Source organism: Colossoma macropomum, unplaced genomic scaffold (genome assembly GCF_904425465.1).
Source record: "Colossoma macropomum unplaced genomic scaffold, Colossoma_macropomum, whole genome shotgun sequence".
Taxonomy (NCBI): Eukaryota; Metazoa; Chordata; class Actinopteri; order Characiformes; family Serrasalmidae; genus Colossoma; species Colossoma macropomum.
Window position 1 is genome coordinate 31,591,292 of NW_023494796.1, and position 24,978 is coordinate 31,616,269.

Here is a 24,978-nt window from a genome sequence, read left to right on the forward strand (position 1 = left end):
AAAAAATTCGGAGAGTGCTGTGTCTCTCTCCAGAGTCAGCCCAGCACACTCTGTCTAGAGAGAAGCACCTGTTGCTGATATTAAAGTATGCAGCACTGTGCCTCTCTCTTTCATGTCAAAACTTCTACCATCTCCTGCGGGAGCATCTCCTGGATCAAAATTCTACCCTGCTATAGCAGCCATGCAAAAAATACAATGGAGGCCTGCTGAAAGTGCGCTCTTCTTCCTGTGCCTGTTTTCATCCAACCAGCCCTGTCTTCTCTCTATCTCTTCCTCTCTCTCTCTCTCTCTGCAGTCCCCAGCTCCTGATGAGGAAGGCTCAAACCCATCATTGTGCCCGGTGCAATGTGCTTCCCTTCGGCCCTTCCACGAAACGAAAGCGAAGCCGGGCGGAGAGAGAAGGGGCAATCAAGGGATGTCTCTCCTGCTAGATGGCACTGTTGCACCGCCGAGACGGAGGAAGAGACGGAGAGGCGTGGAGGAGGGAGCGGAGGGAGCGGTTGGGAGGGTGAAAAGAGAAAAGAGAGAAAAATCTTGATGAGAGCGCCTGAGCCCTGCGAGTCGTGCCATTTGAGAGGAGGATGACGTGGATGGTTATGAAAATAATGCCAAGTCGCCCCTACAGTCGAACTTCTTCTAATAACGCAGCACGCATAGAACCTCTGTGACTCACCCTCCACATGTTTGCCCCGAGTTTATCTAATTAAGATCTAGAGATGTAAATACAGTGTGTTTATGAAGTGCTGTTGCTCACGCTGCACAGCAGACAGCACAGTTAATGACGTATATACACTCACATTCACGCTTTATCTGCTTCTGTACACTGTGTTAGGACTGTCATTATCAATTACAGTGGCAGTAATTAAGTAAGAGCTGAGTGTTTTAACAATTAATCAAGTTTTTAAAAAGCTGAGCAATAAAAATAGACTGGTGAACAATGATGAACCATCTGCATAGCCTTCCAAAGAGTTCAAAACTAGGAAGACTTCATTAGAAACCTACAGTACTGTGCTAAATTCAGAGACCACCTTTCATTCACTTAATTTACAGTCAAAACAGCCATTAAGTACAAATAATTCATTTCAGAGGAGGTTAGATATAAGATAATCCACTTGTAAGAAAGAGGAAGGTCAAAGGAGTTTCCAAAACTGGAGTTCAGAAAAGCTACAGCGATAATGAGACTCCTAACAACCACCTGGAAGACACCAAAACTGCCCCATCAGATAAACGGCACTTAAAGCTTTCATCTCTGAGAGAGAGGAGAAAATCAAGCTGCTTCAGATCTGAAAACATCCACAGGTGTTTCTGTCCATCCTTCCACTGTGAGAAGACGACTCAGCGCTGCGGGTCTGAAAGGATGTGTAGCTGATCAAGAAGAACCTCACTGAGAAAAGGAGACGGACACATCAAACAAAGAAGCTGAACGATGGACTGACCACCCCAGAGTCCAGACCTCAACACCACTGAATGTGTTTGATTACTTCAGAGTAGAGAGCAGAGACAGTAATACTACTTTTGATTTTGGTAGAAACATTGGATAAAAAATACATGGATCACTCCACAGAGCTAGTTCAAACTGCGCTCTCAGTAAAATAATAATATATTCAGACCTTAGATATTATGTGCTGATCTGTTTAAACGTAATGCATTAACGCCACTAATCAATTAATTAATTAATTTGATGTATGTCAAACCTGACACATATTTAAAAAAGGCATAGAAATATATTTCCTTTGCATATAGGGAAACAGACACAAAGCCAACCAAACAAAGAAGCTGAACAACGGACTGACCACTCCAGAGTCCAGACCTCAACACCACTGAATGTGTTTGATTACTGCAGAAAATGATCAACCAGCTTCTAAGACTGAACTTTGGAGGTGTGTCTGCAGATTCTTTGAGGAACTGAAAGTTAGTCTCCTGAAAAGAATGGAAGCTGGAATAAAGGGAAAGCGTCACACACTAAATATTGAAACCTCTGATATTATATTTAGTTGTGTAATTTCTGTAAAATATGTTTTCTGCTTCTTTTCTCACACTGAATAATTAATAACTGTTTTGACTGGAAATGAAATAAATGAAGGTCTCTGACTTTTACACAGTGCTGAATGTGTGTGATCAGTGTGTGTATGAGTGTGTTGTGAACTCTCCTAAGTGTCTGGCGGTCAGAAGACACAAGAGACGTCACAGAGCTTTGGAGCGGATCTGTTTTCCATCTAAAATGCAACACAGAACATCACATTTGAGTAACTGCAGAGTGAGTTTAAACTTCCTGTTTTGCATAGGAACATTTAATTAGTGATAAAATGCATTATTCATTAAATATTGCCCTCTGTGGCTAAGATTCCATCCCTTCAGAGAGCATTAGCAGCATGATTAAGGGGAGAACTTATCATTAAAAGCTGTAAAAGGCTAATAACTGATACGCTTTCATGTGCGTCAGGAAGAAAGAGAGTGGAAATAGAAAGAGAGCGAGAGAGCGAGAGAGAGAGAGAGAGAGAGAGAGAGAGGTATCCACACATAAAAACACCCAAAATTACCCCAGAGTGGCATCTCTTTCCTAAAGTCAGTCTGTATTAGATCACCATGATCCCAGACACAATTTGCAAGCAGCAGTACTGCATTAACTCAGCACGACAGCACATCAGCTAACTTGCATCAGGTTTCCTCTTCACTGAGAAGCTATTTCAAATTCAACTTAGTTAACTAGTGACTCAAAAAACAACAGATCAAGTGTTTTCTTTAGGGAGGCATAACATATCGACAGTCTATTTACTATTATCAATGGGAAAGTTTCATTATTATTTAAAGGTGCAGTGTGTAAGACGTGGAGGTATCTGGCAGTGAGGTTGCAGAACATTCCTGGGCAAACAAAATGGGCCAAGGCCAAGTTATAATGGTGTTCACTGATGGTTTTGGGCTGGTCAGAGTCCAGATTTAAACCCTATAGAGAATATTTGGTCTCATATTAAACACAAACTAATTTAGCAGTGTTTTTCAGCTGTTTGAAGCCGTCAGTGCTGAGTGGATCAATACTGACTCTTTGTTCTGTAAAAGACAAATTTACACACAAAACTTCAACATTCAAAGAGATAAAAGGCAAAAGCTCTCTCACACTGACTGACTGCAGCTCTTTGTTTGATGATTTGTTATTAAGACCACTGTGTTTTTGGCTTGGCCCCAGGGAAAAAGGCTGGTATGGTGTTGGTATGTTACTTGTGAATGGCTAAGTTCTAGTTAAAGCGATCAAACAACAAACTGCATTCAGACTGGTGCGCTAAATTACCCGTCCAGCAGAAAACTATAAAAAAGCAACGTCTCTCCGAAAACATCCGTTCCCCATCAGTGATTTCCATCTGCCGTGGTCTGTCCTGATTTCGTTTTGCTTCTTCATGTTTTCTCTTCTTTGACGGTGAGGATTTTCCCTCTCTCGATTTTTCTCGTGCTAAATAATAAGTTTGATCCTCTATTTGTCAAAATTTGGGTTCTCAAACTTCTCACAACACAAAATGGTCAGCAGCACCGGCAGCAACCACTGTTTCTTTTTTATTCTGTCTCTTCCAAACGGAGCTACAGCGCCACCAAATTTAAACTGCCGCTTCAGCAAAAAAGTGCGAAAGGCGCCCTCTAGACCGCTCTGGGCTAGTATAGGAATGGCAGCCCCTGTTGGAAGAGGAGTGTTGTTTCCTATGTAGACACACACTAGATACACACTGCACCTTTAATAGAGACGGCACAATACCACTTCTCCTCTTCCTGTACTGACTGTGAGTGTGTTTACATGCATTTACTAATCTGATAACTATAGAAAATCAGATTTTGGTTCAGTGTGTTTTCATGCTTATATCTTGAGTAATCAGATAATGGGGAAACTCTGGGTCTACTTGAGTCAGGCAGTAATCAGATTTCTGCTTTAAAACCAGCAAATAAACTCACAGAAGACGACGTGATGTAAACCTAATGTAAAACATTTTTTTTGGCTTTTTTTTAAAAAAACATCGAGTCACTTCAGAGCGGATGGCAGATGAAAAAAAACTTAAATCCTTTGTTAAGCATGTAGTCAGTTTCAGTGTCGCTCCAAAAGTGCTGTGCTATGTCTCACAGGCGCTGTGTTAAACACTGCTCGCTGTTTCCGGAGGGAGAAATGAAAGAAATCAGAGTAAGAGTTCACATGCACTGAAAAACTCCATTACTGAGCTCAAATTCAGCCTCTTTATCAGATGTAATCAAATTTAGAGACCTTAATATGATTGAAGAAATCAGTGTGTGCTGTTTGCATGACCACTTGAATAATCAGATAACTGCAGAAAAGTGATAATGATTGTTTTATTAAAGTGCATGTAAACGCACGCACTGAAGCCTTGAGCGTCCTCTAATACTGATCCGCTGTTCCTACTAAGCTTTAAAATGAGCTATTTCTAATGGAAGTACTTCATGTAAAATGATTGCAATTTTACTTAATTGCGATTCGTTCTTTTTCCGTCCGATATCTCATCTAACTTTTTCTGATGACTGTCCTTGGGTACCACTCGTAACATTACAAGCACCTGCCACTGTTGCTCTGGATAACAGTACATGCTGCATGAATAAACGTTTACATTGGTTCTCAATTGTCATGTCTGATTTAGCTACACTGGCCTCAAAACACTTTCACATCATTTTACAAAAGGAACGCTCAGTGAGATGGACAGCATAGTGGATAATCACTACAGCGCTACCCAGAGACAAATAAAGGTTTACCTCTGTCTGTGCAGGAACAACACTGCTATAAAAACTTTTAGCACAACATCAGGCATGATGGTGGACTCTTTCTGTGGAGTAAGCCTGGAGAAGTAGAGTTGGGAATGCCAAAATCTGGGTCTGTTATTCTTACAATGATGTCAGTGAGCTTGTGTTCATCGCTGGAATCACGAGCTCAGAAGTGTAAAAGGTATTTTGGAAGCAAACCTGCAGACGTCTGCAAAAAACTGCTCAAACGATAACGATCTGAGACACACCAGCTGGCTTTTGAATACTTTGCCAAAAGGAAAAAGACAGTCCTGGAAAGGTCTGTTTAAAATAAATGCCACTTGGTTTGACATTTTACTTCCTAGCACAATAAACTTGATACATTTTTGGCACAAATGTCAAAAACTTTTTGGGGCCAATGCATGTACAGTTATCAATGGCCCATCTTTAGAGTTTTTAACTTTTCTTACCATCACCGCACTTCATATATGGATTACATGTACATTATTATGATTTTATTTGTTGTCACTGTCCAAAAAACAGGTATCTCCATTTTTATTTTTCTATATCATTTGTCCACAGCAGCACCACAAACTGACCCACAGAAACGCTCCGGAAATGCTTGGAATTATATCTCTTACGTTGACTCACATTAAAAGTGGAGAAGGTTTTTACCCTCTCCTGTAAAGCTGCCATTGTGGAGATGCTCAAGTTTGTGGGAAACACTGGATTTTGTGCAGTAATATTACAGTGTCATGTTAGTCTTTGAACTAGGCAAAGGCAGGCAGCTACCTAGGGCCCCCATTAGCCAAGGGCCTCATGAAAATACAAATTAGACTTGACCTGTTGAAGCTACAATTATTGTCAATAATGTGAACGTAGTTCCACCCCCTGTCGTGATTATAATGGTCTATTCCATGTTATATAATGACACAACTGCGTGAAGAAAAACTGGTATGAACAAGACAGTTAAGCAATAATCTACATTACAGAGGCTTTCTAGGTGTGAAGAGGAAAAATCTAATAATGTTATCTAAGTGCAGCAGAGAAAGACAAAAAAAGTCACTGCATTTAAACCTTGTTACTTCCTGGAAATAATAATCTCATTACTTTACCTCTACGCTACTCTCTACCTAATTATCTCACTACACTGGCAGATAATTTAGCTCATTTCAAGCATTAATTCATAACAAAGCAAAACTATCCGCCAAAATAGCAGAAGAGCGCCCTTAATAAAACCACTTAAAAGTAAAAATAAGTTAAATGAATCTTAGATTCTTACAAGAGTCTGAAAAAAGGCTGTATTAGATATATCGACTAGATTTAAGATGATTTCAATGGCCAAGTGACAACAAACTTGTGCAACATTGCTCTACATTAAAATGAGCATCCAGGGGCCCAAATACTGTCTTTAGCCTCGAGGCCCAGAATCTGTGCATCCAGGGGCCCCAATACTGTCAATGTTATGTAGTACGGTTCAAATAAAAGGCCCCTGGTCTCTTTCTTTGTGGGATCCTGTCATTCCGAAAAGAAACAACAGTGGATCTCGGCATCGATGTCTAATTCAGATCGGCTGTAATCAGGAATCCGTGATTGCTTTTGCACAACCAACAAAACATAGGAAAACAGGATGCATGAAAACAAGCCACTCACCCACTTTGGCCAAACAAATGAAGCTGCTTAAAATGCTAACTTGTCTCACCCTTTAAAAAAAAAACAACCTTAAAAACTAAAAAGATAAGAGAGGAATTACTCACAGCTGGGGAAAACATCTGTTAAATGAGCAGCTTTACAAGACCTTATGGAAAAAGACTAATTTACACTAAAGCATTATTTTCTTGGGCAAATACAAAAAGGGTTTAAAGCCAGAGCATCTTCAAATCTTACCTCATATCCAGGAATTCCGTCTTTTCCAGGTCTCCCCTACAAAAGGCCAAAAACACGGCAATCAGTCTTCAATCAGTTCTGCTAACTGGTACCTGGCTAATTTTCCATCATTGTTTGACACATTAGCATTTCTGGGTAGACTCGGAGCCAACTAGAGACACGATGGCAGCACCTTTTTTTTTACACCACCCCATTTAGACCTGATGTGAATGAAGCATGCATTGGTAGCCCACTTTTCTATAAAGCTGTCAATCTTAATTGATTTCAGTAAACCGACAGCTGAACAGCCAATGTGCCATTCTTCATTCCTGGTGAGGGAGGGGTGGCAGATTTATGCCAGCATGTTAGATTGTTAGATTGACGGAAATGGCCTACATTTAGCTTGTTAGCATTTTCAAAGCTGTTAGTGATTTACATAGCATAACCACTTCTGATCTATACTAACTGCTCTTTCACATCCATACTAAATGAATACCATCTAAAATTAATAACACACTCTAAATTGGGGTGAGTGGTGAGCTACAGTGTCTCACTGGGTTAAAAAGGTTAATTGGCAGGAAGGACATTAATACAGGCCTCCGGGCCTAAGCTGGTTTTCTCTAAGAGAAAAATGAAGGGCATTTTTTGAAAACTGATGCTATCGTGCCCTGTGGTAAACATGAATATTCCAAACCAATAAGTTTTTCATACGTCACTGTTTCTCTGAATTACGAGGTCATAAAGAAGCCGAAACATGACTGTTGCAGACTGAACTGACATCAGAAGACTGGCAAACTCACCAGAACACAGAACACCCCACACAAACCAGCCAGCTTTGTCAAATGTGGAGGTTAAGCTGCTTTGGCAGTTTCACGCTACAGTTTGAGTAGCTGGTGTATAATTAGTAGTACGGCCAACAATTTATATCATGGTACAATGACGGTTTTAGTGTATTTCACTGTATACTGTAGTTTCAATTATACAACAGTTAGTTCCGGCCACACAAGCTGATTGGTTGAGAAGAGTTCTAACTGTGCGTTTTTTCACAAACACTGTATCACTCCGCTGAGACGACTGTGACAGCTGTAGGAGGCGCTCAAGCCATTTGAAGGTTTTTACTTCTTACTTTGCCACAAACAGAAAATGGATACTTTTAAGATCACATTTGACCGACAGCCGATTTGGTCAGACTCTGAAGATGAGACGACACTAAATTCCCAAACTGTCATCACCACTGAGCAGCTTTTCAGTCTGCAGCTGTGACAGAAGAACAGCTGAACAACCTGGAATCAGCCAGAAATGAACCCAACACCATTCGCCAAACTAAATGGGCTGTAAGATGCTACAGACTGGCTGGAACAAAACAACATTAATACTGATCTGGCAAAAGATGACAAAACTGAGCTAAACTTGATATTGCGGCAGTTTTATGGCTCAGTCCGATTTGGTCAGACTCTGAAGATCAGACTACACGTTTGGTGAATGGTACTGGGTTCATTTCTGGCTGATTCCAGGTTGTTTAGGTGTTCTTCTGTCACAGTTTATTTATTTCTTACTTTATTTATTTAACTGTTATATAAAAGCAATAGAACACTCGACGTTATTGGCGATAACAACACGGCTGTGATGATCTACGGCAACCAAATCACAGCCGAGATGTTATTTTGCGTTAATAAACTCCCTCTCGTGCTCTATTGCTTAAATAAAACCATTTTAAGTAAACCTATTTTTGTAGGTTGATAGTGGCTTGTTATTCTAGGATGTCTACTTTTAGTGAAAACCATTTTCACGAACAAAGTAAATCTGAAATATTTTTATTTTGTAAAATAGTCAAAATAAAACTGAACATATTGTGGATAAACCTGTCAATACTCCTTTCTAACCCCTGTCAAAAAAAGCTGCTCATTTTTAGCAGGGCTGAACTTGAGTAGCTTTTTGTTTTAATTTTTTCATTCCGCCTTAAATGGAGCAGCAGTTCCATTCTGGCACCTCTACAGGGGCCTAAGCATGTTAAGGTGGAATGGGAAATTTAACATTTAATTTTATACTACACGTGGTGTTGGCTGAACCCGTGGGGAGTACAAGTGTGGAGGTGCTATGTCCTTTACGCTGTTCTCCTCCTACATGGCCTGCTGTTAGTGTGTGTGTGTGTGTGTGTGTGTGTGTGTGTGTATCCGTGTGTGTATGTATTTGTATATGTTTGTGTGTGAGGGTGGACAACATTGACAGGCTGCTGACTGGCTACAGCTGCTAAAGGAGAACCCTACACTGGACACCTGTGATATTCTAAACATGTGGTACTTTTACATAAACTGTTATGGCTGTATTGATTTAAAACAATAATGTGGTGGGTCCACCAGACCACTGAGGAACAAACACATCAACACCACACAAGGCCAAAAGGAAAAGATAACTCCAGCTTTCTTTAATTTCTGAAGTCATTTGTCTCATACGTGCGTCCTCCAAAAGACTTTGCTTTATGTCCCCTACCTTGAAAACATCAGTGGACAACTTCAGATAAACTAGACTAGACAGTGTGAGATGATCGAGGGTCTGGGCTCAGTCAAACAGGATAACATTAGTGCCGCCTGCACGTTATCTGCACGTTTTAGTTTTATCGCAGTTAAGATAAAACTCATACCGGACGAAGAATTTTAACCGACTTACTTTCATGCGGTGCTGTGTTGGCTTGCTTGTAGCCTGTATTTAGCAATGTATTTTAAGTGCTAAACCTCGTAATTCAGAGGATCCAGTGACACTTGAGGGAAAACCTACACAGGGCAAAAAGTATCATGTTTGGAACATTTTTGTTTCCTTCATGGAGCGTCAGAGGCAGGCCCAGATCATCCAATGGGATTATGGTCAGCCTGAGCCACTAGGGGGCCCTGTGGGCAATTAGGAGAAAATCTAAACAGCTGTTTTTTCTCAGGGTGGAAACTTTACTAGCAACACAGCAAAAAAATCAAATTCGTCATTGTTATGGTCGATCACGATCCTGGCACTCTACACATGCTCTTCATTTTCTCCTGCAATCACTGCTTAGCAACCACTCCACTATCCTCCATTATTCTATGTCAAGCATTCAGGCTTTTTAGCATTGAGCTAATGTACCTCTGAATGTACTTTGAATTGGAAGCGGCACACTGCAAAAAAATAGCACCTTGTCAAGTAAAAATCTAGTTAAATATAGTCAAATATCCAATATTTCTCCTGTTGAGATTGCTGTATTCTTATTTTAGGATTATTTAGGATTATACTAGGATTATTTAATCTCACTACATTGGCAGGTGTGAGACCAGCGAAAATTATCTGCCAGTATAGTGAGATAATTTTACTTAAAAAAATGACTTAAAACAGGTAAAAATGACCGGAAATAAGCTAAATAATCATATAATAAGTGCACAGCCTTCTCAAAATAAGAAATATTAAATATATTGACTATAATTAAGAATATTTCACTTGATAAGATACTATTTTTTGCAGTGCAGATATTCAAAACGTGCCTGGTAGATCTGTAAAAGTGAGACCTGATACTTCGGCACCACAGAGGACGCCAAAAGACACATATAAAACATTAGCTACCTGAGTTAAAGACACTGCATCATTCTTGTCAGGAGTGATCTATATTTCCACACGATGAGTCATTAGAGTTAAGATATAATGTAAAATTACAAAAAAATAATAATTCTATGCCCGCTGTGGTGATATCTTTATTATATGCATTTCAGCGGCCTTATTTTAATTTCTGATCTTCATTGGGGGTAAATATAGTGCTTGTGAAGAGCGGACTCGTGCGTTGTAGTGAAATTTTGCATTTGTTGCTGGGTTTATGCTAACCTGTGCTCTCGTTAACGTGAGTGTAATGTTGCTATTGTGTGTTTCAATTGAAAAAAGTGCTTATAGTAGTAGTTTGGCCAACAGCGTGTGCCATTGTGGTGCTGCAGCCCTCATGTAACCATCCAAAGGAGGTAGCCATGTACGGCCCCACCGAACATTTGTACGCAGGAGGCGATAACCTGATAATCCAGGCCTGGACAGAAGGTGAGAAAAATTCAATTCATTTTTCTCACTGAGAAAATCTGCTTCGAGTTCTCGATACGGGCAAGATGCCGACTACAGAATGACTCACGGCTTCAAAGGTCTACAGAGCAGTGCTTCTCAATCCCACACCACGGGTTTCGCACGCCCAAAAGCTCTTGAATCAAATCGTCGAGTCCTTCATGAGTGAGTGTGTTAGAGGAGGGAGCTGGTCCCAAGGTCTCGGAGTGAGAAACACTGATAGAGTGCAACAGTGTAGTGAGATTACAGAGTGCAGCGGTATAAACAGAACAGCGTTTGATTCCTTACAGGTGCACCGGGCGGTCCCTCGGGTCCGGGGAAGCCGGTCTCCCCCACAGGCCCTCGCTCGCCCTGATAGAAATAAGAGGAGAGGAAGAAAGAAGCTGAGCCTGGCGTCACACCCCCTCTAAGAGCACTTAGAAAATCCACAATGTGACTGACAGCTATTAAGGAACGACAAAGTCTCACCGGATCTCCAGGGATGCCAGGGTCACCACGTGCACCAGGTTTCCCCTACCAGCCACACAGGAGAGAGAGAGAGACTTCAATAAACAGTAAGAGCATCCACTAATAAAGCTCAAAACTAGGGTTGCTGGGATTAAAAGAACAGTTCAGTAAAAGTCGCTAGCTATGCTAAAAATGAATGAAAGTCAACAGCCAATCCATTAGCATTACACAAATTATACTCCAACAATCCCATTTCACCCCTCGCCCCTACCCCTCTGTTTCGCGCGTTCACGTCTAGGGGTAGGGTGTACCGACTGTTGTTGAGATAGAGGGTAGGGTGAAATAAGTGTTATAAGAAATAAAGAAAAACCGGTAAGATGGCTGAACAAGAGACCACAGAAACCCACAAATGTGAGAATTCTCTCTGTTGAAAATTACGATAAACATTGTTTTATCTTAGTTTAATGTTGTTTCAGTGTATTTTGGTCCTTTTCTTCATAACAACAATAAAAAATCGCTAGTAGTAGCTGTAGCTAGCTAAATTTTCCAACAAGAATCTGGAGAATATCTGACTTCAGCTTCATATCACTGAAGAATTAGGGGTGGGTGATAATAAATAATTGCCCCCCTCTTTGAAGGCATATGATCCCTAAATGTAACTAAAGCCCAGCAGTGAGGAGCTGAACTTTACCCTCCTCTGCTGTCACTGCAGACTGGCAGGGTCGCCTACAGAGCAGCGCTGGTAGCTGTTAATGAAGTGATGCTCTTTTTACTTGAGGGTCCCATTTCAGAGGGAAGAGTTCAGACATTACCCTGCAACTCAGTTTGAAGGAGCAAAGAGACCCTCAAAAACAAGGGTTGGTGGTAAAAATAAGAGATTGGACCCTAAATTTAAATGTAATTAACTGTGTAACTTATCACGTAATATATATTTGTCTTCACATAATTACAATCTGAACAGTATAACACTTACAGCAGGGCCTGGGGTTCCTGGTGGTCCAGGCATGCCGGGGTCTCCCTAAAACACACACAACCAACAACATCAAACAAAATAAATAACCTTTAGCAGTTTATCCAATCACAAGCATTTATGTAAACGACTTTCATCAGGACAGTGACACAGATATCAGACCAGAAAGCAAATAATTTTACGATTTTTCAAAGATTTTTGTAGATTTCTGATCTGCGCAGTGAAACGACAACAGGGTTTGTTAAAAAAACATTGAAGTTGATGACAAAAACCGGGTGTTAAAAAACTAACGAACTGAGAATTTTGCGTTTTTCTTTCTGTTTTAAGTTGTGTCTCATCTGTCACAGGCTCGATCTCTTCGAATTAACCTACCCACAACATTCAATTCTGAGGATTATCAAAACAACCCACGTCTCAAACATGAAAAATTCTCCAAAGTACTTGTCGAATCTCTAGCAGCCAAAGCACATGAAATGCTCATTCAGAATCAGTTTCATTTTAGGTCCCATTTGTTTAATTTATTTGACCTTATATATAAACACTTTTGACCACTGACTAGCAAATGAAGGGCTACTGCTTTGATCCTGGCCAGCACCTGAAGGCAACTGGCACTAAGTGACAACACATAACCTTCCATTCACTGTTAGCCACATTATCTCCTTCATATAAAAGCTGCAGCACGGCGCTCTGTTCCTGCACATTCGAGGAGACACTGCAGAAAAGAGGCTGGTTCTCATGAGTCTGCGTTAAATAAATAAAGCTTTAAAACGGACCGTCTGAAGAGGAAAAACATGTCAGTTTACTGTTGTTAGTTCTTTCTGAACCTGCTGTGGTTGACAAGCCACCCAAAGACACTCTTATATGTGTGTGTGTGTGTGTGTATGTGTGTGAGGATGGACGAGTGTTTGGAGAAGTGTGTGTACTCAGATGCACACTTCTTCTGCCCCTCCGTAAGCACATCGCCTCCTTTATGAATTAATGAGGCTCTCTTAACTTTCGGGTACAGTGACAGCGAAATAAACAGCTTGTGCTGTGGAGGCCTTCACGTTTTGCAGTGTGTGTGTGTGTGTGTGTGTGTTTTCATACATTTTTAAGACAAAAACGTCCTGATTTTGGAGGAAATACAGAGAAAAATAGGCTGCCGTACTCTCCTCAACAAATTCTGGCACTCCTGATAAACACGAGCAAAATGTGCTGTAAAAACATTCTTTACTGCTAATTCTTTTGATCTTTCATTCAGAATGTGAACAAAAATCTGACCTGCAATGATTGAAAGAACCTAAATCTTATCATGAAATAAGTATTTATCTCAAATCTATGTGTGCCACAACTGTTGGCACCTCTAGAAGTTATTAAGAGTGAAATACTACTGAAGTACATTATCATTCATGTTCACTCCAGAGCTGCTGGAACTTTCAAACACCTGTGTCGCTGCTGGACTGAGAACCAAAAACATCCAGCCAACAGCGTCCTGTGGGCAGCGTCCTGTGTCCACTGATGAAGGACTAGAGGATGACCAACACAAACTGTGCAGCAGCAGATGAGCTATCGTCTCTGACTTTACATTTACAAGGTGGACTGACAAGGTAGGAGTGTCTAATAGAGTGGACAGTGAGTGGACACTGTTTAAAAACTCCAGCAGCACTGCTGTGTCTGATCCACTCGCACCAGCACAACACACACTAATACACCACCACCACGTCAGTGTCAATGCAGTGCTGAGAATGACCCGCCACCCAAATAGTACCTGCTGTGTGGGGGTCCTGTGGGGGGTCCTGACCACTGAAGAACAGGGTAACAGAGTATGTAGGGAAACAGATGGACTACAGTCTGTAACTGTAGAACTACAGAGTGAAACTATACGGTCAGTGGAGCTGATTAAAAGGACACTGAGGTGGTTTTAATGTTATGGCTGATCGGTGTATGACCCCATGTCCTGACTCAGTATAAAAACAAGCCTGTGTCTGTGTGAAGTCCTTCATGGAGGCTTCTGCACTCGGAGTCACGAAGGGCCGACAGCGCTGCACTCCAGCGCTCCGCCCCAGGTTTTCTGCACACACTCCCGCGGGTTCATCACACAGCCGGAGCTGACATGCGGCCAAACCCTCTTATTCAAGCTCCACCACTTACTCGCTCTCCTCACTCACTCACTTCTCCGCTCCGGCTGCGTCTGACACGCACTATCCTTCTCTGTCACACTCACACACTCTGTCTGAAGCCTCGCCTCACACCAGACTTCATTCTGCTGAAGTGCTTTGTTGGCACAAATGTTGCCTAAACAATAGTAAAACAGATTAAAATAGAAATGGTATTTGTGTGAATAATAAAATACATCTTTCTCGTAGACACGCTGAGTTTGTTTGGTCACGCACTGTAGCTGAGGGCTCTGAGAAATCCTGGCAGGTCTTCACTGGTTCTTACCTTCGCACCAGGCAGTCCTTCAAGTCCGGGCAATCCCATTGGACCTGGCTCCCCCTGGATGAAAAAAAAGGAAAGTTTATCTCAACACAGAGTGGGAAATAACCGCGTTTTAGTCACCTTACAGGAATAAAATGTCATAGACGTCATTGGAAAAGCAGAGGATAACCTACAAAGGCAGCACATGACTTTCCCACAGAAAGCGGAGAGGGATTCACTAACCACAGTACAGAGTTAGTTAGCTAGCCCGGAAATAGTCCTTAGCTGTGAGGAAAGTCTCACACCGCAACTACGGTGCATCACACAGTAGGCCAGCCAGGGAAGCCTCAAACCAACACTACCAGTCCAGGCAGCCTCATAGCTGCAGTGCAGCGACACCCAGGCCCAGGTAGCAACGTAGCTGCGATGTAGCGTTGCTTAAGCAGCTGGCCCGAGAGGACTTGTTGCTGCAGCGTAGTGCTGCTCATGCAGCTGAACACTAACGGTCCACAGAGCCTCATAGCCATGATACAGCGTCCAGGCTGCATCATAGTTGTGATGTGGCGTCCCCCAGACAGCCCAAGAAGCCTCTGAGCCACAGTTGGAAAATTGCGCTTGGCCGCCATCTCGGTGGATATGATCAAAACAGCTACACAATCAATACTAAACAAACAGACAACCGAAGTAAAGCCAAGTGCCTCTCCTCGTGGAGAGGTTAAGCCTTTACCAAGCCATAGGCTTGCTGGTGGGCCCAAAGATTTATTACACACTTCTATCACCTATGAATAGCTCCATTCATTTGTATTTAAGTCCCTGTAGTTCATAATTAATAAGCTTTAGTACATAATAAGCCTATGATTTTCACGGGTTACACAAAATCACATCATATTGTTCACAGTTGTATGCAAAAGTTTGACCTCCCCAGTCAAACGACAGTTTGGAGGTACAAGCTTATGTTCCCACAGTGATGATGCACACGTATACGAGTCTGTATGTGTGCAGTTTGTTCATGTGTGCGTGTGCACGAACAAAAAAGTGAGGATAAGTAAGTAAGAGCAGAGATAATGCTCTTTGCATGATGGCCACACTTTACACCACCTGCTGCCTGGATGCTGCAGATTATTTCAATTAAGAGCGAAGCGTTAATCTCCTGGAAGAACGTTGACAAGTGCATCCAGTTAACGCCATCGCATTAGTGCTGTGACAAAGCGCTTCCTTTCTGCACGGCACAGTTTTCACAAACGCCCCTATTAACAAATCGCTTTGACTTAGAGCTCTTCAGCAGAGCAGAACAGCTGACTGTAACACCCTCTCCATTCACACGCTCAGCTATGCTGACAGCTCTCTGCCTATAGAAAATACTATGTGAAGCAGAGTCCAAAAGTCTGAGATCACAAAGAAAATCTGGAATTTGTATCTTTAGAACTGGAAATAAACAACTAAGTTTTAGTATTTTGAAATTTTTGAAGTAAAATGAAGAAAGACACACCACCAAATACTAACAAATTCTTAAATTCACGTTCAAATTTCAACGATTTTACTTTTATGGTGATAACAGAATTTACAACCTACAAAACAGAAGCATTCTCACTAGTGCTCTCAACTTTTGGATCTGGCGAGGGACCTTAATGGAGCTCTGCATCAGCATATTGTGGATATGGAACATGTTTTGGCTGATCAGCTGCACTTGAATCAAATAATGTAAATTTTATTTTTCACCAAACTACCCATCAAAATCAAATGTACATCATCAAATGTTGCTGTGGCGGTAACACTTTAAAATATGACCACCCGTATAAATGGCTTCTGGATGGTTTTTTGGTTATTAATTGATTAAACACCTTCAAATTCATTAACAAGCAGTTTCAACACAAACAAGTATTACTGAACAGTGAGCCCACGTTCTACTCTGTTAAAGCTCAGATACTTTTCTTTGTCTTTGCTTCAGCAGATATCCATATTCATCACACAGAGCTCACTGCTGCCCTTTTTTTGTGTTACATGACTTATTACAGCTTTTTAGGGTTTTTATGACCTTTTTAATAACAGTAAACTAATTTTACACCATTCATAAACTCTTTATTGTAAAGTGGTATCATTATGCTTACATGATTACATGGTACCCAGTCTACCTTAACAGCGGTGTGATCTATCACATATACAAAATAATATCTTCAAATAAATAGCCTGCACTAAATCTATTTAGACACAATTAGTCAATTAACATCTAATATTCTAAAATATATGAGTTTAAATTTCACATTCATGTTTCTCATAAACCATCTCTCTTCAGCTTTGGCCTGCATTTACCCTGCTTTTCTTTCTTTCCCTCATATATTTTCCTCCTTATTTTACTGCTTTAGTGCCGCTTTGGCAGTGAGGTCAGCATGAGATCAATGCATTACGCATTAAAAAAAAAGGTTACTTTAAATTTACTATTGGATGTTTCTTCATTTAAGGATGCCTACAGACTAGACAACACGAAGACGTAGCGGTATACGCATACGCATGAAGATCTTGTCTCTTCAGAAGGCGTGTACACGGCTGGGCCGAGTTTGTACAGTGCCAAATTCAGCAGAAAACAAAACATTTGGACCAGAAACAAATAAATATGGGCCATCGAAAGAAAATTTTGGTGATGGCCAAATACACAGCCAAGCAGAGAACAGCTAAGGCAAAGAAGTCATATAGAACAGAAAAGAGGGCAGTCGTGGGCTGGAGATTAGGGAACCAGCCTTGTGACCGGAAGGTCGCTGGTTCGATCCCCTCAGCTGACAGTACGTGACTGAAGTGCCCTTGAGTAAGGCACCTAACCCCCAACTGCTCCCCAGGCGCTGTGGATAGGGCTGCCCACCGCTCCGGGCAAGTGTGCTCACTGCCCCCTAGTGTGTGTATTCACTAGTGTGTATGTGGTGCTTCACTGCACGGATGGGTCAGATGCGGAGGTCTAATTCCGATGTGTTCAGACACATAAAAAAGGTTCATTTTTTCAAAAGAGTACATAGTGTCGCTACTGTCCTCCATCTTGGATTTTCATCCGTCTTTTACCTGCATGTTTCTATTGATTGAAGTGCCCCAACATCAGAATCTGTTGCTAAAGCTGAAATGGTTTGAACATTGATGTGTACTTTCACTGCATACCGGCGCATTTCTGGTTTCAGTCTTTATGTTTCTCCCCATGTCTGTGTGGGTTTCCTCCTGCAGTCCAGTAACATGCAGTCAGGCCAACTGGACACACTAAGCTGCCCCTCACTGTAAGTGTGTAAATGTATATTTTTGTGTATCTGCCCTGTGATGGACTGGCGACCTGTCCAGGGTGTTTCCTGCCTTTACGCCCTATAAACGCTGGGATAGGCTCCAGCAACCCCTCCGCAACCCAGAAGCATAAGCTTAGAAGATGAATGGATGGAATTTAAGTTGATGCAACATGTCATTTTTGTGGAACCAGGTAAACATTTGAATTATTTTTTAAACTAAAAAAGACATTGATTGATGAATAAACGCAGCAAAGATGAATTTAGCTTAACTTTGTACAGCTGATAATTCGGCTATTAGTTTTTGTTGGTTGTTTATTAACTATCTGATGTGAAGATAGCAGGTGATCATCAGGAATGTACAGGAGTGTTTTTCAGTCTCTGGTTAGTCGTGGTCGGATTTGGACAGTTTTGTTGCGCTACAGTGGATTCAAAACCTTGTGCTGTGGTTCAGGTCAGGTCGGATTCAGGCAGAATGTCGTTGGGCTATATTTGAGCTAAATTAAGACCCGAATACCAAGTGCATGACATCATTAACATGTGCATTACAGTCTGCCAGTGTCAGTCTGGTAGAGTGCATTGAGGGACACGTATGGTAACAAAACTGTTTAACAGCTATTACTGCACCTTATACACAAGGCAATTAGTAGCTGTATGGTTTGTGAAGGTAGCGATAAACAAGCCGTTTCTGCAGAAGGCATGAATGTGTCACCTCTTGCTATTCTGCTGACTTCTTACTCTGCTAATAAGAAGCTAAAGCAACTTCTTCAAGTAAGATCCCAACAATTAAGAAGAGCTACAAGCTCTGCATGCAAATGACAGGGCCTAAGAATAGAGCTATGCTTGAGTTGATGTGTTTAGGCATTCGTGATTCAACACACTAACAGCTGGACTACAGAAAAATAAATCACACAACAATAGTGCGCTTGTTTGTCATGTTTTGTCTGAAATATTTCCATATTTTCGAGGACATTCCATTTCACTTGCTGTGGGATGCTGTATCAGCTGCTGTGTGGTTCTGTGTCATGTTCTCCGTAGTCTCAGTACATGCAACACGTAATCTGAAGCCTCGGAATTGAAGAGAGGAATCTGATTGCTTTCTCAGCAGAAATTCTTGCCTATATGACCACCCAGAGAGTCGGTCCCTCAAAAAAGCCCCCCCCCGCAGCAAGCTTAGCTTCAGCTAAGACATACAGTTTGATAGCTTGCAAGCTTTCAAAGATATAAAAGAAATGCTGAAGAGAAGTAAATCAAAACTGTCCAGTATTCTGGATTCATTCAATTCATTTAAACCGTTTAACAAACAGCATAAAAGCTGTTTGTGTTCCTGCCTCGTTTTTTCAACACACTGTTTCTGGTTGACTTGCCAACCAAGTTACAATAAGATGACACTTTAAAAGGGTTTATGAATGGTTTAGAGTTACTTTATTAATGGTCATTAATTAAGACATCAATGGTTTAACGTAAACATAAAAGACACCAGTGATTTTAAAGGTGTTGTTCACCTAATTAATAACCATTAATAACCTAATTTAAAACCATTCATAAATCTTTTATAAAAGTAGTCTTATTGTGAAGTGGTATCAAAAAACAAATGATAAATCACAGCTCTGATTCCACAGCAGCAGCTATATCATATTAAATTGTATGAAATTTGTAGCTATATGTTTAGTGAAACTTTCCAAACTCGCAAGATAATAATTATATTTGATTCCAAACTACACAAGCCTTATAAGAACGAGTAAACAAGCTCTAAGACGGGATCCGATATCCGTACATATTAATATCCATGTCCATCTCCACTGCACAGATGGTCTTCACAGGGCAGTTTTACCTGAAGACAGCGGGGGTCTCGGATTAGAGTTCTAGAGAAAATGGGGTCCACAGCGGAGCTCCATCTGCAGAGAGTGAGACCCCGGCAGAGCCTCGGCGCAAAGCGCGGCTGACAGATGAGACAGAGACGTATGGCGAAGGTAATTGTCACACATGTAGATTGTCATGAATAACGGAGCACCGCCAGGAGGGGAGTGAGCCAGGCAGGAGGATCAGCTGCGAGACGGATTGGGGCAATTGTGGCTCAGCGCCGGGGCTGCTGGGACTATTTATTCAAATGTCAAATTAGCATGGCGGTGAAAAATCACTCTGCAGCAGAACATGGGGGGAAAAAAGGGAAATCACAATTGCCCCCATGAGGGCTGGGAATGCGAATGTTACACTGTTGGAAACGCATTGTTGCTATTGTAGCTTGATGTCTTATTGTGAGCATGTTTGCGCAGGCATGTATGAAAGGTTCAGCGAGTGCGTTCAGAAGATCTGAAAAATAAATGGCAATGTTCCAGTTTTGCCCTAATCACTCATTTGTGGAGGAGATGTATGTTGGGCTTGTTCAATCATGTTTGAGTGGCCACAAGTCCCAGCCAGCCCAGCCAATCTGGTAGGGTTCATTGCTTAACTTTGACAGGAAGGGGCCGTTTGACTGACATGCAAACGACCAACCACAGACCTTTGCTTTTCCGTTAAGTGTAACGGCAGGCAACTATCAAATTTGTGCTATAACAAAAACAGTCCAGCATGAAACAAAGTGGTTTGCCTGAAAACAAACACAAGATCACTCTTCAGTGGTGGAGATTCTTGTGTGCTGGGTCTGTCCAATCATGTTTGAGTGGCCTTTAGTCTTGACCTCTAACTGTCATCAATGAGTCTGGTAGGTTTCTTTGCTCAACTGCCAAGAAAAATTACTTTGACGGAAAGGAGCAATTTGACTGAAACGCAAAGCAACCAATAGCAGACTTTTATTTCTGGGTGGTTTTTAAGTGCAGGCACTGTTTAAACGGTGCTAGAACAAAAACAGACCTGTCTGAAACAAAGTGGTACTCCTGTTGGAAAACAAAGATTAACGAATAATCATTTTTATATCAATATTGCAATTTGCAAGAGTGAAATTTTTAAATCGCAAGATCTGCAATTTTAATAATTTTCTATTGACAGCCACAAGAGCCGGCAGGAAAATGGGTACCGAACTCCGAACAAGGGCGAGTCGGGGGACACCGCGCAAATCCCGAGCCTCGCCTCCTGGGTGCCAAGCACTGTAATTTGCCTTACATGGCGGCTGAGCTGCAGAGCAGGGGCGGTGACGGGGTGGCGGAGCAATGAGCTCTACGGCAGATAAAGTGACCTCGCTGTGGGACCAGAGGCAGCGCCCAGGAGGCGGGGCTCGGGCCGTCCTCACTCACTCTTCTGTTCTCTTCTCCCCGCCGTCCTCACTGGGCTTCGTCCTCGCTTGAAATTCAGGCCTCACCTTCCTGCCGGCTCTCGTGGCCGTCGTCGGGGCCTGGGGGATGGGCTCATGCCATACCTACCTTGTTCATTGTTTTAACTGGGGAAATTTAGCCTGATGACGCGGAGCTTGTGAACTGACAGTTTGGCACACTACATTTAGCATTCAAGTCTCAAAAATGGCGGTGCAAAAATATATAATGTAGTAAGTGCTAGTATTCTTGGCAAAAAACAGCCTGGAGGTTAATTTGGTAGAAAACAATCCCATTTGAATCACAACTGCAAACCCTGATACAGACAAAAATACAGTTAGATATTATGCAACAGTGCTATAAAAACAGACTTGTGAGAAACAAATTAGCAGTATATGTGCCTACTACTAAGTGCTTCAAACAAAACTCTTGTCGAAACAGTGTTACAACAAAACAGACCTGCGTGAAACAAAATGGTTGGAAAAAACAAGGATATATCTTGTTTACTTGCTAGTAAGTGCTTTAAACCAAACTCTTCAATAACTCAAAAATAGGATACTTTGATTCTTACCATAAATTACATCTTGTTCCAAAAGGCTGTACTCACCTGAAGTCATTTTATCAAATACATTTTCTCACTGTGTTGGCAGACCATTTTGATTGTTTTAAGAAATTCACTTGAAATTATCCGCCAGTATAGTGAGATAATATCTTAGCCGTCTTAACGTACAATATAAATCAGTCAACTTGCAATGAACCATGAAGGGCAGACGTTGACCAAAACACCCGAGGCACACAGTCTTTCTCTGATTCTCTAGTCCATCAGCAAAGAAAGGCACAACAACAGCATGAAGCACAAACAGAAAATGCCAACTTACCACCCTTCCTTCATCCCCCTTCGGGCCCTAAAATCAAAGAAGAGCCCAGTGTTAGTGCTGGAAAAGAACTCAATGTAGCGCTATTGATTCTTTTAAATGATTGCGCAAATGCAAATACATTCAAATATTTCTATGGCTAAGGCTATTCCATACAAACAGATTACTTAAACACAGTGTTGTACTCCTTGAACCACACGTATGTAGTCTATATGCAGACTAATGTAACTACATTATCATACACTTAAGTAACAATATTTCCCTTTTCCACAAATTGATCCAGTGACCCACAAGAGTGCTGATCCAGGACCAGCTCCCTCTACACACATAAAGACAGAAACACCAGCACTCTTACTCTGCGAAGTTTAATACATATGCATGTGCCCTTTTACGGCTTTGTCATACCGATATAATCTCAGATGTGCTAAAATGGTTGTAAATGGTAGAACCTATGATGGCGACGAGAGACTAACGCTTCAAAAATATCTGTTGATGCAGGCTATGGAAACGAAAATTGTAGGTAGTATTTTTTACCAATACTGCCAAAACCTTTTCGGTTCAATTTTGGCAAAAAAATTAGTACAATACTTGAAATGTTAATGTCAGTTAACCCAAACTTTTAAACCACAGCTTTGGAGAAAACAATGCTGTTATGTTCTGTGTGTTTAGCGCTAAAAGTGAGTTTGAAGGAAACAAGCTGAAAAAAATCCAACATATCTTTAACTCAGCGTTTTATTAAAACATCTGTCTCTTTTCAAGTTGATCCATTTTAATGCACAATTACTGTTTATTAATGAACTTAACATATTGGGGAAAAAAATCTTTTGCCTGTGCAAAGGCACTTTTTTTAGATTTTGCATTTTATTTTTTTCGATACATTAAACTCAGTGTATAAAGAGAAACTGTCCTCCCAACTTTTAAGAAAAACACCAAATTTAAGTTTGTTCTCTTATTTTGTTTTTAAAAATTAATTGTCTTATATGATTTTAAGTTAAGGCTCAAAAATTTTCTTTATCACTTGGCTGTAAAGGACTTTGAGCTGCCACTGCTATGAAAAGTGCTAAGTAAGATATTATTATTATTATTATTATTATTATCATAGCTTTGAATAGTATTTGGAAATGGTTACTACAGGTACACTATGCCTTTTTCAACTCATTAAACACAATAAATTTAAAAAACGTATGATATGTATTGTGAAATATTTCATCATATTGCCCCCTGCTGCCCAGCAAGAGGCATCAGGCCCGGCTTCACCGAAGGACACCCTAAGGGTTCTCACTCAGGTCCTTGTGCGTACTGCACTGGAGGCAGGTGGAGACCTGCTGATAAAGATTCACTGAGGCAGGAGGAAGACGACTCGAGCTCCTCACGCACAGTAAGAACACATTACTGATGGGAGAGATGAGCCTGAGTGTCACCGCCTTGATAAGCTAATTGGCTGAGACGGTTTTCAAGAGCGCTCTGCATTTCAATTAGCTCTCTGTCACAAACAGCGACACCAAGCCACCTGGGCTGGGCACTTACAACAGCTTCAGAACACGCCAACACGTCACCCTCACTGTTAAATCAGCTTTGGTCTTTATGTGATACATACCGGAGGCCCTGGTGGTCCTGGGTGACCAATAGTAGCCCCTCCACTCTGTAAAGCAGAATATAACATCAGTGTCACTTTAAACATTCTGCAGTCGCAGTCAAAAGTTTGGACACCCTCAGTCAAATGACATGGTTTGTAGATTTAGTGAAAATAAGTTAACACATTCTCTACATAGAACACCTTTTAATGCACAATTACTGTTTATTAATGAACTTAACATATTGGGGAAAAAATCTTTTGCCTGTGCAAAAGCTCTTTTTTTATACTTTGCATTTTATTTTTTGCAATACATTAAAATCAGTGTATAAAGAGAAACTGTCCTCCCAACTTTTAAGAAAAACACCAAATTTAAGTTTGTTCCCTTTAGAGAAAGTGTTCTCTTATTTTGTTTTTAAAAATTAACCAAAAAAACAGGGTTTTGCATAGAACTGTATACTCAGTATATATATCACATACATACTAGTACTACAGAGTAGTGTGTAGTTTGCAATGCACTAAAACAAAAAGGTGAATCAATAATATGACAGTTACATTAAAAAATATTTATTTCTTCTGTTGGACTGCATAAATACCTTGATTTACCCACAGAAACATTCATATGGGACTGTGACTTTTTAGAGGGATCACTGCAGCCTCCAAAGTGCTTAGTCCGGCACTGTGCAAAAGTCAGAGACCCCCCTTTATTTATTTTTCAGTCAAAACGGTCATTAAGTACAAGAAAAAAGCAGAAAACATTAACATATTTAACAGAAAATCTTGAGAAAGCCTTAACAACTAAATATAATATCAAATGTTTAAGTATTTATTTTGTCAGATTTGCGTGTCCACACAGCCCTGAAAACATCAGAGTCACATTAGGGCAAAAAAACAGATTTGTGCCACTTCAGCCTGGTGATGTGAACGCAGCCTCTGAAGCTGGTTGATCATTTTCTGAAGTAATCAAACACATTCAGTGGTGTTGAGGTCTGGACTCTGGGGTGGTCAGTCCATTGTTCAGCTTCTTTGTTTGATGTGTCCGTCTCCTTTTCTCAGTGAGGTTCTTCTTGATCAGCTACACATCCTTTCAGACCCACAGTCGTCTTCTCACAGTGGAAGGATGGACAGAAACACCTGTGGATGTTTTCAGATCTGAAGCAGCTTGATTTTCTCCTCTCTCTCAGAGATGAAAGCTTTAAGTGCTGTTTATCTGATGGGGGCAGTTTTGGGGTCTACCAGGCCTTCCAGGTGGTTGTTAGATAGTCTTATTTTCTCTGGCGCTATTACTATTTTGTATCTAACCTCCTCAGAAAAACTGCCTTTTAGATGCACATAAGAAAGAAATGTTTAAGGCAGCTGAGGTGAGTTTGGGTAGTTGTTCGTGTAAATGTTAGTGTCTGTTTGAAGGAGAACATACTGCCAGTGAGATCTCTGGGAATATCTTTTGTAGCAGCTGTAACTCGTTAAAGTGGCAGTACAGGTGCACAAATGTAGCAGTTTGGACAAATTAAATACTTAGAGATTTGATTTTATGCTTAGTTATGGAAGCTTTTGTATAATT

At 41.1% G+C, this 24,978-nt stretch overlaps 1 protein-coding gene across 4 annotated transcripts in view; it reads right to left on the bottom strand.

The window, feature by feature from the left end:
* Positions 1-24,978, bottom strand: part of LOC118816761 (collagen alpha-1(XIX) chain) — a 278,363-nt gene that overhangs the window by 24,069 nt on the left and 229,316 nt on the right. For all 4 annotated transcript variants that reach the window (XM_036583340.1, XM_036583341.1, XM_036583339.1 and 1 more), the window contains 7 exons: positions 23,442-23,486; positions 21,848-21,874; positions 14,492-14,545; positions 12,074-12,118; positions 11,122-11,166; positions 10,942-11,004; positions 6,616-6,651 (listed from right to left, as the gene is read on the bottom strand). In XM_036583340.1, coding sequence (XP_036439233.1) covers positions 6,616-6,651; positions 10,942-11,004; positions 11,122-11,166; positions 12,074-12,118; positions 14,492-14,545; positions 21,848-21,874; positions 23,442-23,486 — 315 coding nt within the window. The remainder of the gene's footprint in view (positions 1-6,615; positions 6,652-10,941; positions 11,005-11,121; positions 11,167-12,073; positions 12,119-14,491; positions 14,546-21,847; positions 21,875-23,441; positions 23,487-24,978) is intronic.